The sequence below is a fragment of the Thunnus thynnus genome, chromosome 1 (genome assembly GCF_963924715.1).
Source record: "Thunnus thynnus chromosome 1, fThuThy2.1, whole genome shotgun sequence".
Classification (NCBI taxonomy): domain Eukaryota; kingdom Metazoa; phylum Chordata; class Actinopteri; order Scombriformes; family Scombridae; genus Thunnus; species Thunnus thynnus.
The window spans coordinates 32103486-32120955 of NC_089517.1; the positions used below are offsets into that span (position 1 = coordinate 32103486).

A 17470-nucleotide genomic window follows, 5' to 3' on the forward strand; every position below is an offset into this window, starting at 1 on the left:
TTTAAGTATACTTTATTAAGTTTTTGCAAAAGGAAAATTTCACCAAGAGCGTGGCTCAGCCCCTCCCTCTCCACGCACACACGTAGTGGTGGTCCTTCATTGTGGTCCAGGACATTGCATACACACTGCCAAACAATGCAGCCCAGACCACATCTGAATGTGGTCTGAGTGATTGGATCAATGTGTCCTCAATACGTCTTGGGTAAGCTCACACTTGCACTTAAACCTGTCCACTTGTGATCGGATCACCTGAGACGCATTTTAATGCCAGGTGTGAACAGGGCCTTTGTGTGCACACATAATGTACCATTCAAATATGTGTGTGTGTGTGCGTGTAGGGGTTGGGGGGGTGGGGTAAATATATAAATCTAAATGATGCCAGCTCTCACAGACCCAGAAAGTGCCTATTGCAGCGATCGCCATGAAGATGCTCTTAAATCAGAGCTCAGTCCCTGGAGGTGGTATTAAATCAAGTGCACTCACACACGTGTACACACATGCTGCCGAACACACATCTGTAGACCTGTACATATGCAACATTCTGTAACATGATATGAATAAACGTGCAGTCTGTACATCATGCATATGATATGATGTCATTTACACGGTTTGTTGACTCTTGCAATCCAATTTGTAATGTTCTAATGAAATTGTCAATGCTGAGTGTTAATTTCAACACCAGTTTTGCTTACTCATGTATATTTCTTGACTGTAATGATAATTATAATATTCTTGGCTGTTTAAACCTATGGAAAGCCATACATCTATCAGGACCAAGGAAATTTGTTTTAGAGCTGCCTCAGGGTAAAAAGAATTGAACCTACTACAGTGAAATGTTCATCTCAACAGTCACAGAGGAGTGTCAGCAGAGTAGCCAGTTCACCCATTAGCTAAAACACAGCTGAGCCAGCCTGTCAGAGCTCCCTGAACACCACCTCCTCCTCTTTCCGCCCCATATTTTCTCTCCTCCTCTCCTCCCTTTCTCCACGCTTTTCTCCTCCCTTGTTCGTCCTCTCCCTTCCTTTACCTCCCAGCTCCACCCCATGCTGCATTCAGCAGACTCTGATGTGCTGTCGCATTGTTAGCCTGTTAGCCTGTTTATTTAGCTCATCATCACAGTGCTCCCCTGGGCTACATGGAGTTTATCTCCCTGCCAGTTAGCTGCCATGAAGCCCAAACACAGAAATAATGACACTTTGCCAAGCAACTGAAGTGCAATATTACAGCTACAATACAGTTTTACAGCACCTATTGAATTGTCAGACCGATCAAAAGCACTGTAAATGGAACTGAAAGACAGAAGTTCATCTGGGAGTGTGTGTGTGTATGTGTGTGTGTTTTCTTTCTTTTCTTTTTTTTAAAGCATGTCTGCTGAACAGGCATGCCTTTAATGGAGGGAAAGATATTCCTGTGACAAAAATGTTTCAGTTATAAAATACAATGTGCCCTGTTTTCATGAAAATGGATACTAAGTGCTGTGAAGTGTAAACTCTGTGGCACTAACAGATGTTGGTTCACTTGGTGGGCTTCTGTCACATTTTGATGACCAAAGGTGCATGCACAATCTTGATGCAACATTGAAAAACCTGGAAAAAATGCTAAAGCAGCACAAATACACCAGAGGAAATCACTGTTTGTAGTATCTTCAGGTGGAGTTATAACATGCTGGTTTACTGGGATGTATTCTAAGACTGATAGAGATCAGAACACATTTGAGGATAGTCCAAATGATCTGCACAATAAACTCTGAATTTGGAAACAGTACAACTGTGTTGAATAGCACAGTTATTTTTAAACTAGACGGGAAATGAGAAGAATACAGCCCACATTGTGGATGAAATTACAGATAAATGTAATCAAGAGTTAGCCTTGCTTACATAAGAAATTGAATTTAATGTGGCTTAAAACCTGCACTAAATGAAACATTTACATTTACAGGGCTATTTAACCTATATGAGAGGTGTTTATGTCATTTTGGACAGGTGCGCATGTGTGTGTTCACCAAACTAAAGCTCTGTGCCCTTTTATTTGCAATTAAAGGCCTGACACATAAACAAAACATACATGTAACTTCATGGCAAAAACAATTTCCATTGTTTCACCTCAGACCTTTTTGACCATAACAAACTGGATTATGGAAATTAATTTTTAAAAAGACTTGATGAAAAGAGCATTTCACCTCCATTTATACATCCAGTGGCTTCAACATTGCACAAAATCAGAGTGCATTCTGTCTACAAAAAGTCCTGTCAAGGGCCTAAGTGCTTACTGGCTTACTCACTAATACTGAATGGTTTCCTGCAGGGAATTCCTGTTTTCTCATACTACTCTCAACAGACAGGTCAGAGGTCAGGGTCAGCAGCAGAACAGAGTATGAACAGGGTTGAAGGAAAAATCCTTCAACAGCATTGCAAACTGCTCTGGATCAGACAGCCCAGTCAAATACAAATGGCGCTACTGAGGTAGCAGGATGTACAACCTACAGGGTGTTTTCAGTCATTTCACCACATATAAACACATAAAGTGACAATCTGCCAGGAGAGAGAGAGTGATTGTCGCTGTGACTCTGAGCACAAGAAGCAACATCCTGATGCCATCTGGCTGCATCTAATCATTGCCAGTGACACCCGTTTAGTTGCTATTCCTGAGCATCACAGCTCTTAATGCACATTTGAACTCCAGACACTTCTGGACTCATTACCAAGTGTTAAGGTGTCACAGAGACGGGGCACATAAAAAATGTGGTGACCCACAAGACTGTGACCTGTAAAATTGACATAATCTGCTGTCTTTGAGGAGCCAGTAATGACCCCTCATCGCCGTGTGACACACTCTCCATCTTCATTTCACACCCTCTTAGAGCAGCACAGATGGCCTTGCCATTTCCTTAACAGCCACTGAAGTCTTTCGTAAGCCGATCTGCAAACCTTGTGCATCTCCTGTTGCTCCTCACTGGAAAATATTGGAAAATGTATGGAGATGATGGGAAGGTGACTTGTTATTCAAGGCTAACAAGTAACAGCTGTACGCTACCCAACTAAGTCCATCAGAAGGGTCCAGAGCAATATTAACACAGAGCAGAAACTGTTTCCTTCCTCACGTATTTATCCCCCATCTCTTTTGCATTATTGTGTACTAACAATGCTTTTCCACGGGTTAATACACAGGTTAATTAGGTGGGACAAGGCCACTGTAAAATGCTACTAAACCAGCCATGCAGGATAATTCGTCTTGCCTCAGAAGTGTCAGCTACTGCAGCTCCTTACTCTTTAATTCATTCAAATGAATTTTGTTTTAATTGTTTTATCCTCGGTGCTCACTAACTCCATTAAAGTGGAAAGAGAGAGGGAGAAAAAGAGAGAGAGGAAAAGATGAGCTACAGTAATCGTGAGACATATGGGGAGAAAGGTACAGGGAGAGAGAGAGCGAGACACAAATAGAGGAACAGCAAAGAGACAGAGATGGTGAGATGCAGAAAGAGATTCGAGGAGATGCATTTTGTGTGTATGTGTTCTGTGTGTGTGCATGCTTCTATTAATAATTAATCCCCTAGTTGTGATTACACAACAATTACTCTCTAGAGCTAAAACTTTAACCACCCTTATGAAAGATGGAGGCTTCTTCTCTATCTATAACACAGAGACTGTGGTCTACCAGGCCCAGAGGTGTGTTAATGCAAACCGGGGAGAGGCTGATGGGAACATGGGGAGATGGGAAGTCTAGCTGATGGAAAGACAGCTCCATATTTAACAGAATGAAAGCTGCCTGATGAATTCAGAGTTACTATAGAAAGATACATGCTGTGCAGTCAATCTAAAAGTGCAGTTTGTACCAAGATTTTTTTAGAACAGTGGTTCTCAACCTTTAGGATATGGATAGAGAGATAGTTTATTCACTATTACACATACACTCCAAAGTTATTCTACTGTAGTACTGTCTTTATTACACACATCGCAAAATAATGTGTGTATAGTAAAATACTTTCACTGTGATATAATACAGTGTATAGTGGAAAAATGTAACTGTTAAAATAATATCGATATTAATATATGCAGAACAAATAAACATTGCAGAATATTGGGCTGTCTAATAAATCCATGATACAATATTGTAATTCGTATATGTATATATTTTATAGTAGAACACCTTTACCGTATATAACAGTAGGAAGTTGTCACTATACTGTAGTATTGTACTATACTGTCAATCTTATATGTGCTTATTTTACTGTTATATAATATGTAGGTAAGCATTTGTCAACATTAATAATATAGAAGAATAAGGGAAAAAAGCTCATTTCCTCAGGGTTTCAGGATAGTGAACTCTGTTTTTACACATTAGCCTTTTTAGTACAGTCTCAAGAGGGTGCCACCCTGCATTTCACTGCACATATTTTATAAGCATGTCACAAATACAACCTTTGAATCTTCAGAATGTGCTACTATCAAACATATAGTACAAACATTGTTAAATGTATGCTGTAGAGGAGTACTGTCACTACTAAACCTATGATGCAATATTGTCATGCTTATTTGTGCATATAATAGATTACTTTTACTGTCATATGATATATAATATAATATGTCACCATTAAACACATATCAGGATATGCTGCTGTCAAACATATAATGGAGTACTGTCAATGTTAAATATTCTCACAGTTATATATATAGAATCTTGTCATTATTAAACATTATTAACAGTCACATCATCACCGATTTAGCAAAGAAATTAATTTCAGTGCAATAGCTGGTATTTTGTATCTGTCAGTATAAAAGAATCACAATCCGATCCAGCGTAGGAGTGAGTATGCGGCACCCTACATTTGGCTGTTACATAACATGAGCTGCTTGCTGGGCCAGTGGCTAAAATTCACACTGAATGAAGTAGCAGTTAGAGGTGGGCTTAAACGCTGTCACAGCATGCCTCTCTCTTTCAGTCTTTGAAAAATTGGATGCAGGAATATCATATCAGACCCTGAGTTGATGCTCTCTCGTGAGGTGTAATGAGCAAAACGTCTCCCTCCACAAGTAGAAAATCCAAACTGGAGTCTTGCCAAATGTTTTAGGAGTTGAACAAAGGGCTGAAATGTTGAGGTTTATGACTAAGCTACAACTCTCTATTCAGCATGTTTGTGGGGCTCCTTTTACAGTGCAAGTTACTTTCAAAAGCAAAGTTTCTTCCGCTAAGGCACCCTCTACTGTATCTGCTTTCATATTCATATTTTTTAGTCACAACCAGCCTTTAACATGGCTTGTTTCATGGTAACAACAAGGGCAGCATCTGCTGACACTGTGTAGCCAAAATTGAACAGTCAGTCCTGTATTCCAGGATGTGGGGAGTGCTGTCCAAGCTGAGTTTGCCGTACTCCAAGAGGTTTGTCTGGTGAGACTCAGTCCCTTAATGTTCATTAACTTGGAGGAAACTCATCAGCACTATACGCCATGAGTCTATTTCAAGGCCACATGTAAATTGCAGAGAATATAAGTGCAATAATCATTAGCAAAGTCCTCCAGGATAGGGAATACTGTATGGTAGGGAGGTTGAATGAGAGTTCAAGACAGAAATTCTTGTGTTTATGATTACTTGCAGAGCTGATGGAGATTCTCTCACCTTGAAAAACAAAAAAATATGCATGAATACATCTCTATCCATTATGTGCATGTCACGTGATTTACATTGTGAAGCATTATCTTGAATTCCAGTCAAGAAATTCATTCTACAAATTTCCCCCCTTGTTAGTCTGCTATCAATAAGAATAACAACTCAGATCCTCAAAAGAAACCTGGCCAACAGTAAATTGGCTGACAAAAGATAGTGGGTGTATTGTGCAGGATAAATTTAATAATTGTGGTGCTACACAAGCTAAATAAAGTTTTAAAAAGGTGTAAAATTCAAAAATAATATAAAATATGAAATATTCTGCTAATTTAAGAATATTGGATTGGCATCGATGCAAGTTTTCCAGATCAATACTAATTGAAACATGGAAGTACAATGTAGTCAGTACAATGTAGTTATCCCTGATGCATTTTCATGGACCTATTGTTCAGCTGTGCAGAAGACAGCTCTGCCTCTTAAATGGTTTACAGTGTAACTACATTTGTATTCATTATAAAACAAAATGCTCGTGTCTTTCACACGGCTAGTCCTTGTATCTTTACATGGCTGAAAAAAAGAGCAAACATGATATTTTCTGAACAGTTCCCCCTCGGGGACAGAGCCAAATTGCTGCAGCAGTTCAGAAACACTGCAGTAGAAAAGTGTAGCTTCTCCTACATCTGTATTCTACTATATCTTGACATTTTAAAGTCGCTATATTAAGCTGTTGTTCAACTGAGAAGGCCGCAGACAACCTACTGAACTATTGATAGCAAAAACTGCTTCCAAACACCCAGTCAAAGTGCATTCAACAAGACCACTCAGCAAGCCTGGCCTTTTACTGGGAGTTACTTTACTTTATAATGTGTGGCACAGTGGTGCAGTATACAGCTCTGCAGAAAGACACCGAGAGGACAGAAAGCACTTAGCTATTAGCAGTCTAGTGCTGACAGTCCTAAGTCCAAAATAAAATAAAAACAAAAAATAGCAATCCTATTTGTCCCAGGAACAGCATGTCCACAGCAACAACCTCAGGCCACTCTGCACTCTATATCCATCCAGGGATAGACAGCACCACAGTCAAAGTCCTAGGGAAGGCTCTCATGCAACTTTTAAGTCAGATAAATAAGTAAACAACCCTTTTTTGTATTTTCATTTTCTATACAAGGTGCAAAGAGAAAAGAAAGACACGTGACATCATGCTGTGCCTGAGAGGTTGCAGGCAGCATTCCTTTTAGGGTTCGCTAAAAGCGCTGGCAGTCTGCAGCAGCAGCAGATATAACCTGAAAAATAACAGAAGATGACGACAGAGATGATGGAAGATGGACTTTACTTCCTAAAAACTGCTGTCTTTTCTGGGAAGAGATATGACAACAAGGACTTTTAAAAAAGAAAAAGAAGCACTTCCCGGTGTGCCTGTTGATGTTTTCTTGGCAGTCCCCATCTGTCGCATGCGTTCAGAAGAATAAATTACAGCCAATTAAGATGGCTGGGGCTGTAGCAACTGAGCAAAGGGTAAACACCATTTGTGCAGGAAAGACACGAGGTTTGTGTATTTGTATCTGCTGATGACGCAGAGCATTTTTACATGTGATTTGACGTGTTAAGTTGCAAAACCTGAATGCAGATGGAAAATGTTTAAAATGATCTCCGTATAGATCTTTTAAGTTACAATTACTTCAGACAAAGATATAATGGAGAAAAAACTATTATTTAAACAATATAAGAACAACTTAAAAAAATATATATCTTCAACAATTTATGTGGCAGCAAAGTCTCATATGCCACACTTCAAAAAAAGGCTTCTAAAACATCCATAAAACATCTGTCCAAAATGAGAGAAGCCAAACGTGTTTTTTCCTCCATTTAAAAGTCTCCATTTGCACAAGATCAGTGAGCGTGTTAATGTGTTCGCACATTTCTTCCCTCTGTGATTTAGTGTGAATTCACACATTCAATACAGTTTTTTTTCATTTAGTGCCAATAACAAAGCTTTTTTTCAAAATATATATTGATCAAAATCACTTCTTTAACTGATGAACATTTCCCTTTTGCCAATTCTTTTGTCATTGCCATCACACATGTATTTAAATTGTCATATAAATTATATGTATTAAAAAATCATACTTATACTGTCATATAAGTATGATTTTTTTTGTTATAATAAACATTAAAATAAATTTATATAAGTATAAATGTACAAGCTCCTAAATTGGCCGTTAGACCTAAATGATTAATTTTATTCACTCATTCATTTTATTTTCTTAAATTTGGTCAAATCAGTGCACAAGGCAATATTTTATGGAAAGCCCTGAAAAACAAGTTATGTCACTTTCATTGCTTAAAAGACACTTTTCTGTTATGCAATGAAAATGATGAATGCAGCCATGATCATGAAATATTATCCATACATTTAGCAAAGATTTGTTTGATTTTCCGAAATTTCTCAGACTAAAATGGACCTTAGTTGAATAGTAACCATACTAACACCCAGAGATGACATTACATTCACATAGAATGACTCTTCATTGCATTTATATTGTATGTTTAATTGACTCAGTTTCTATTTTTTAACAGTTGGTCCACTTAGGAAGGCAAGTAAGACACATTTAATTGAAAGATAGCAGATAGCAGAAGCAGAAAATTTGCTTGACTTGGTATAGACGCAATGATCAAAGTGTCTGTCTGTCTGTCTGTCTGTCTGTCTATTGGTGGACATGTTTCACTGCTTGGCGGCAGAGCTCACTCTGGCCACTGGAGGACAAGCGAGGCAGTGATGCAGTAAATGCTGCAGTGTGTGTGCATGAGTGTGTGTGTGGGCTGATCATCCCCAGGCCTGGTTCAGGTAATGTAGCGGAGAGGAGGGTAAGCTGCCCTGACACACACGCCTGGATCACAGAGGCTGGCAGGCTGCCGCAGGGTACAGTTTGTGTATAAGTGTGTCAGTGTAGGTGTGCATGTATGAGTGTGTGTTAGTGGATTTCCTTCATTTACCTACATGTTTATCTGTGTGTCTAAAAACTTGAAAACTGTCTGTTTTGATAATCAAACAATGAGAGTGGACAGGCTAATGTCTTAAAAATGTCACAAGTTCAGTTCTCACAGCAGCCAACATGCTCTTCTGATCACTGAGAGAAACCTACCTGTGCACTCTGAGAAACGCTATTACTGTCACTGTCACTGTTGAGAAACACACTAAATGGCTAGATGGATAAATTTGATTAAATGTGAGCAGTGTCTGCTCACCTTGACTCACATGTAATCTGCTACCTGGTCCCTCAAACTCTGCCTCATCTGACCCTGACTTCTTGGTGTCTCAGCATTTCTGGGTCAGTCATTTGCTTCAGTCAGCATTTCAAATCTCATAGTATTAATAGGGTTAAAGACTCACGGCCACTTTTGTTTCAGATGCATTCTGCAACTACAGACGTGTGTGTTATTTATCCAACAGGCACAATGGCCTAAAAGTACTGTTTGTCACAAGGCCACATGAAAAAAAGTGAATAACAAATGGAGATACAGTAGGTGTGATTTATTGTGCAACTGCAACTAACTGCTGCTACTGCTTATTTTCATTATCAATTATTCTGCTGATTATTTTCCTGATTAATGGATTAATTGCTTGGTCAACAGAATGTCTTTAAATTGCTTGTTTTGTCCAAATCCAGTCCAAAAGATGTTCAGTCTACTATTATACAAAACAGGAAATATTCACATTCCAGACATTGGAACCAGTGAATTTTTCTCAATAAAAATCAATAAAAACAATCAATAGAATATCACAACTATTGCAGATTACTGTTCTGACATTTGACTAATCAATTCATTGACAAATCATTGCAGGTCTAATTTCATGTAATTTCACACTTGATTTTGACCTGCCTAAGGGACTACAGATGAAGCTATAAGCTAACTCTGGTACAGTACATCAAATGGTAACATTTATGTTTAACACTGTACATGGTCCCAATAAATACATAAATAAATGACCACATTTTGATGATGACAGTTTAAAATCCTGCACTTCTAAAATCACTTCCACAGGTAAGGATGGTTGTGGTGAGGAAGACTATACTCTATTCCACTAGAATCTAAATGACAGCAAAGGTTGAGGGCACCACAAGAAAGTGTATATGAAAGCTGTGCTGATGTACTGTAGGTCATAAACTAAAAATAACACAGCTATACAAAGAAAGAAATACATCAAGTTTTAGGGAGTTCAAGAAACATCCATCTTTAAACTTCTGATTGATAACCACCAACTAACATGAATGCCTCACAATTCAGTTCTTCCATCATTTGTCAGCTCCTCCTGAAATGTTACCTCTGTCTCTATATTTTGAGTCTAAACTCTGGAGTGAAATGCAGCCAAAAATAGTGCCTGTATCATCTGCTCCTTATGTAAACACACAGCAGCTGCCAACAACTATTGTGGATGAGCCCCAGAAATACCCAGAATGCAGCACAATGTGGCACTGATTCCAAAGCCCTATCGGGACCCTCAGAATTAGATCAAAATGGTTTTATTTCCAAAATTCAAATCTGTGTAAGTATTGTACTAATGACAAAAACTCTGTGAGACAGAATATCAAATGAGAATCAGAATACACCGGAACTTATCAAGTATCAGTCAGTTCCTTTTTACAATTGTATTTTCTTGATAACCTAATTATTTTAATCACTTTTAGGTGTGTGAATGGCTCCTTATCCCCAGCTTTTCTGAAAGTGTGTGCACCCATGCTAGAATGAAGCTAGAAAACACATGTCATGGTTTGGTTTATAAGGTATTTAAATTTTGCAGTCAGTAACAGTTTATAAAATCAGGTACTGCACTCTGTCTGAGAATAGATATGTACCCTAATAGGTTCAAAATGTATGGAAACCCCAGGCATGGATCTCCATTTTGAGAAGGTTTTATTGAGAAGATGAGTGAGGTGACAAAATGATATACTTTTGTTACTACTTATACTTAACTTTAGTGGCTGCTCTTACAGCAGCAGGGTAATTTTCTACCAGAACATAAGAAAAGATGACAGGGGAGCATAATACTTATTACTGACATGCTGAGTGTCTTTTTCTAAAGAAGTATTATTGATTCCCTGCTGACAAAACTCTCTGTCAAAGACACTTCAAAACCCACTGGTGTGAATCACAAGATGAAAGATGAGCCTCTTGCTTAAACTGCAAAATATTTTAGCTGGGAGGTAAGTTGACAACATATTGATCAGAGCAACAAGTTATCTACAGTACAAGTCCATTTTCATGTGCACACATGTGCATAAGCACACATGAAAACACACACAGACAGGAAGAAAGTACCTTTCATAACAACCATAATTACAACCATATAAACTGAGCAGTGTATCAGTAAGAGCTGTAAATGCAGGGCAGCCAGTGGATGGACCTGGCGGTGGGCCTTGAAATGCTAGCAAATCAATTGAATGTAGTTCACACACACACACACACACACACACACACACACACACACACACACACACACACACACACACACACACACACACACTCCAACCACATAAAAGGAAAAAAAAAAAAAAGAAAAACTGAGTTTTTATTGGATGCCCAGAACGGTCGGTGATCAAACTCCAACAACCAAAAGAGCCACAGTGATTTAGTGGAGCGAAAATCCATTATGGCTCCATCCAAAGGTAATGACTTCTTCAGGCCTTCCAGCTGATTCTCCAGAACAAGAGTGGGAGGGGCAAAACATACACACACACACGCACACACACACACACACACACACACACACACTGGACAAATAAGGTCTTTGTACAGAACAGTTTGAGGTCCTGAAAGAGCCCATACTGACATCACCTCCCTTTAAGTCTTTTATACCTCCAATCACTCACAGTGACAGTGGAGATAGCAGCATCTCTATTTAAACCGAACCACAGTCAAGTGCTACAAACTACTACCTTATAAAAAATGAAAAGAGAAACCATGGCAGCACTACATGATAATGATGCATCTAATTTATTAATTATGTCATGAGGACATAAAGCTTAGTATTATGGCAGCAATAATGTAGAACAAAGCTGTAACAGTAGTGAATAATCATCCTGTACATCATAAGCTGCAGTACACGGTCCTCATAACACTGACCGTTATGTGAAAACTGGGGAAAAATACTCAAATTCAGCAACAGTAATAGCTCAACCCAATAATTTGCCCAGCCTTCAACATTCCTCCTTTTACTGCGCTATTACAGTAATTTCAAAAACTATTTGTGTGGCAGTTTAGTTGAAATTACTCTAGGAAAAATACGAGCAGAGAAAAATGTTGAAAAATGCATTTCAGTCCGTTGACAGAACATGTTGAGGTGCCCTTTAGCAAAGCAGCTAATCTTAACACTTTGTACGAAGCAGTGAGCGTAGCTGAAAGAACTGTGTGGTTCTCATTGAGATAGCCCTGCAATGCAATTTTTAAAAAATGCCCTACAGTGTCCAAGAGAACTTTGGACCTTGCCATCAAAGAGATAAATTACCTTCTTCAATACTCCTGCTTGGAGTGTACTGAAACTGAATTTGAAGCACCCTTTTGCTAAGAGTTGAAATAACTCTTACAGTAACACAAGGTGCTCTGAGCATTAAAACATGCTAAGCTCTCAATGCTGCCGGCGGTATGAACCTGTGCTTCCTTTTATGTGAGAGCAAGTGTTTAGAATCAGGCAGTGCTGTAACACTGGTTCCAGGTGGACTGTGAATTAAATACAAATCACTCTCATGGTTGCAGGTGGGTATCATAAATATTAAACTTGTGTTGTGTAAAATGATGCATCATTAGCAGGCGGCTGTGGCACCAATTAAATCTTATCACATATATACAAACACTGCCTGTCATGTCATCTTGCTTTTTTTATCTTTTTTTTTTCATCAGGATTTGTGACTTTTGTTTTCTTTATGTCCGACGAGTTTGTCTGCACTGCTTAAATTCATATGACTTGCCATGACATTACAAGCACGTCTGTAAAGCCTCATTAGCTACAAGACTCATCCTTGATTAGAGCCAGCTTTAAGCCAATGCAGTAATTGCCGCCCCCTAAATAATTACAGCAGAGAGTTCTTTACCGAGGTAAGTAACTAACTCTAATCCTGTAAAGTAGGTAATTAAGGGGTGGTGGCAGCTAATGCCACTTTAGACCATGCTTACAGTATGAAATGAAGAACATGCCCAGTTTGAGGTGATGAGTCATGGTGGCATGTTATTTGAACATACTGTTGGATTAAAGAAAAAGATGGCAAATGGTAGAAAAAGACAGATACTGTATGTAGAGAAAGTAGACAGACAAGCAGACAGAGAAGAAATCCATATGAAGAAGGATCTTAAGCTTGAATCCATGCACCTTGTCATGAGTGATATACAAACTCACCCCAAAACACCACACACGAGCACACCCCATCAGTCAGCCTGCCAAATTATAAGAGCTGGAGCTGGCGTCCAGGTGGGCAAACACTTGAACCTGAATCACAAGACCTGAGGCCGCTACTGTCCTCTCCTCTCTGCTCTGCTCTCTGTTCCTAGATCAGCGCTCTGAAGGCTTGTGCCTCTTCCACAACACCAACGCCAGAGAGATAAGCAAAAACCTGGAGCTGACCCAAAATGAAAGCTCAGCATGCACAAAAGCCATATTAATCCTACTGAATTCCTCAGCATGATCGACAGCGCCGAGCCCACTAATTAATTCAGGATTCCTTCTGCGATCGTTCTACACAGCAGACACAGTGAGAGTATGAGGTGTATGTACAGTGCATTGACCTTGTTTGCATGTGCACTGTCCTTTCATATTGATCTTGTTGTCTGCATGTATGTATTTGATGGGTGATTGCAAATGTAAAGCCTTTAGCAGAACTCCTCCACATTTGGCATGCTGCAACACAACACCGAGATCATTAATTGTCCTTTCCAAAGGGAAAAAACTTTATTTTCCGAATGAGTCCTCTTTGGGGATATGGCTTGAGTGCTGTACAGTAAACATGCAGTAAAAAGTAGGATTTCTACAGTAACTGCATCTGTACATTTTGTGGCGCACAAAGGTTTTTAAGAGAAGATTAGCTGGGGGAATGGATTTTGCACAATGATGCAACTGGCAGAAAGTGAAAAAAAAACCCTAACAAAGCTAATTGTCTGCCTGCCTATCTGCTTGTCTGACTATTTGTGTAGACTTACCTTTCATACCGAATTTGGAGCGCCGGCCGTATTTGTTGATGAGAACAAAAAGGACGAGGAGGAGGACGCAAGCGAAGCCCGCCAAACCCACAGCGATGGAAACCTGAGAGAAATTAAATGCTGCATCAGAGGACATCGTAATCCTTTCCAGATTTCTGATCACCTTAAATACTGCAAATCAGAGTTTAATCCACCGGATTGAGACTACTGCTTTCTCATATATTACAGCAGTCTGGAAAAAAACAGTTAAACACCTGTCTTGGCTGTGATGTATTTCAGCTGAAAGAATAAAATTTAAATATGATCCTCATCTATAGCCAGACTTACTCACAGTGCGGTTTGGAGAAAAATGCAGCAGCTTTTTCACACTTGTTTGTACTACGTGATTTTGAAAAAGTGTCTGCTGCCTCTTAAGAGCCTTGCTCATCATAATCATTACAACCAATTATTTCTGATATGAATCCGGCTAATCTGGATAACATCTGCTTTTGTCTTCTTCTGCTTCAAACCCAAGGACCAATTGTTTCAAAAATTACTATTACATTTTCAAGTGGTCCATCCATGACCATCATACTTGTAAACTGCCTATGTGCCATGTGGGAACAGAAAGCTTGGCAGGCTTAGCAACATTAACTAATGGAGGAGAGGCTTTACGAACAGTCAGTTACTGTAAATTCAAAGTTTTATCCACAGCACATCACAGTGATGTGAATGTTTTTGTAAATCTTTTTCACACCAGATAATTGGACTTGTGATAGCAGGAAAAACACGGGTGTATGTAATTTTTTATTTATTTATTGTATTTAACCTTCATTTAACCAGTCTCATTGAGATTAAAAATCTCTTTTACAAGAGTGTCCTGGCCAAGACAGACAACAGCACAATTAACAGGGACATATGCAGACATATAATAATATACAATGAAAAGAAAGGATAAATTACAGAATCATGAAATATATTAATTATATATTATATATTAATAACACAAACAATGGCTGTTTTCCATTCAGGTGTTATGGTTAGCAAAGCCACTGGTCCAGCGTGCACCTGACCAGAGAACTGGAACTGTTACACCTCAGTGAACTGCAGCCATCATTAATGTTATTAAATGCACCTGTGCTTTTCTTGCCATGACAAGTCAAAATGTCTGCCATGAAAGTGGTAAAATGGTAGTGTTAGCATCTCTTTCTGTCTATTAAACTACAATAAATAATCTTTATAGAGCACCAGCTTTAGTTTCAGAAAATGTACAGAGTCCCCCCATTGCAGAACATTTCATAAACAGCACTGCCACTGAGGGACAGTGTTACCATCATCAACATCATTAGTGTCCAAACCTACAACTTTGAGAAATGGCTGTAACATTTGGTGTTGTTGTCTTTTTGCCTCAGTGCTGCATGTCAACACAAAGTACAAACCCCTGCTGTGGTCCTTTGACAAAATAAAAAGCAGTTTGATTTGTCTTAAAACATACAGCAGCTCTCTACTGAGTCCAGGGGCAACATCTTTAGCAGCTGTTTCATCAACATCATTAAGGAGAAAACTCACCCCAAACTTATCTTCATCTGGTCGGCTTGAATCGCCATCTGACGGCGTTGAAGGTACTAGAATACAAGAACACAACATCAGTGGCTGCGAGCTTTAATGGCTGTGGTTTATGCTCACACACATTTACAATACATATGTAATAAACAGAGTATGTTTCACACTTTTTATGGTAAGATTTCATCCTATAATTATTGCAGTGTATTCACATGCACTGGTCTATGGAAAATACAGTATAAAACTGAAGTTATTTTTCACTCACTTATCACATACATATGAAACCCCTCGGGTGATGTAGAACTATACATGCAAGTTTCAATATAAGTCTAAGACTTCCAATAAAGCAACTTCATGTGCTCTCAAGTGTACATAGTTGAGAGCATATTTGCAGGGGATATTTCCACAAAGCCAAGTGGTTTTATTAATGTTTTGTGAAAAGTCTAGTTGACAGTTGGAAATATTCTTTTGTGCTTTTTTTTTCTTTTATGCATCTCTCCTTGTTTGTTAACCTTGAAAAAAAATTACATCTCTTGACATGGAGTGACATTGTCCTTTCTGTCAGGAAGTGAATCCAGTCAATGTATGGGCATATATAGCCAGAGGGTTGCATATACAGCAAAAAAAATGTGCCTTCACTGTACTTTGTGTCATAAAAAGCAAGTAATTTTCCACAATTTTTGAACAATGCATTTTCATGTGAAGAGGCTAATGAAACGCTGTCAGTAAGAGGTCTTAGGTCATAGGCCTGCATGCAAACTTCAGCCTGACCTCTGTCACAAGGTTGCTACCAAAACCTGGAATTGAACATCTAGAGTTTTAGCAAAGCCTCAGATCAAAGTAACAGAAAAGACATTGTGGAATCCTTTTCATTAAAATTGCACAAATGCATGCTTGTGCTTGCACATGGACAAAGATACAGAATAATTAAACCAAGCTGCTTTATAATTATACACAGTTATACAAGCGGAAAAACAGAAAAGAAGCTCATACAGCCGAGAGCGCCCAATTTTAAATTAGGAAAAACTAAATCAGCTGTAAAATGCACCAAACCAACCCAAACTTGATGTTTTCATCTACAAAATCTGTCCCAACCCTTTTGAAGCAGGTAAGATAGCAGAAACTTAATGTGATGAATGTATCAAAATTATCCTAAAATATATATTTGTCTTAAAATACAACAGGTCACAACCCTTAAAATCAATAATTTGGGTTTAGGGAGTAAAGGAGAAGAGGAGAGAGACAGAGCCATGAAATGAATGAACTGGTGTCGGGGAAACTCCAGTCTGAGGCCTCCAGTCAGGACATCAGAGAGTAATTGTGGGCAAATTAATGGCCACATGGTAGACTGGCTGCCACTGGCTCAGACTCACACAGTACACTGAAGTGCATCGCTCTGTGTGTGATGTGTGTGTGTGCCCTCACTGCCATTTCCCTGTCCCTCCATCCCAGCCTTCCTCCCTCTCTCCCTCTCTCCTCTCCTCCCTTGGCCCTCCTCTCTCCTCAGCAGTATTAGTATCAGTCAGCCTGTCTGTCTCCCCTCCACGGCTGAACTCCCTCACACACCACTGCTATAATGTTTCACACTCTCATCACCTAAACACCTCTCCCTCACCTGCCTCACTCCCCCAAGCAGCTTGTGTGTGTGTATGTGTGGCAACATGAAGTCATTGCCTGCCTAATGGATCCCTGGCCATGCTGCAGCTTTGTAATCCATGGCTGATTAGAACGTATGGCCTCATATGGAGATGGACGAAGACTCTGATGAAGGTCTGAGATCAGACCAGCCCACTTTGTTTAAGCTGTCAGCAGCCAGGCTGCCACAACAGCCTGAGGCCAAACCACGCATCATACACAGGAGATTTACGACACAATGTTAGATTGGCCCAGAGCATCGTTCCGGCAATATGACTGCACTAACCGCTTCACAAACATTCACACATCACCTGCTAACAGGGAGGAAACTAGCTTGTGTACACTGTGGCTGGTTGGTTAGAGGTTACAGAGGGGAGCAGCATTTCCATCAAAGAGAATGACTAAAACTTAACCCTCCCTCAATAATGAACAGTTTATGAAACCCCAAACAGCGATTGTCCAATCAGTGCATAACTGTAACTAGGCACTGCAGACCTGTCAAGGT

At 39.3% G+C, this 17470-nt stretch overlaps 1 protein-coding gene across 1 annotated transcript in view; it reads right to left on the minus strand.

Annotated features, from left to right (window-relative positions):
* ntrk3b (neurotrophic tyrosine kinase, receptor, type 3b) overlaps positions 1-17470 on the minus strand; it is a 180450-nt gene that overhangs the window by 64620 nt on the left and 98360 nt on the right. Inside the window, exons 9-10 of the mRNA XM_067595824.1 lie at positions 15337-15392; positions 13789-13891 (exon numbers count right to left, since the gene is read on the minus strand). Coding sequence (XP_067451925.1) covers positions 13789-13891; positions 15337-15392 — 159 coding nt within the window. The remainder of the gene's footprint in view (positions 1-13788; positions 13892-15336; positions 15393-17470) is intronic.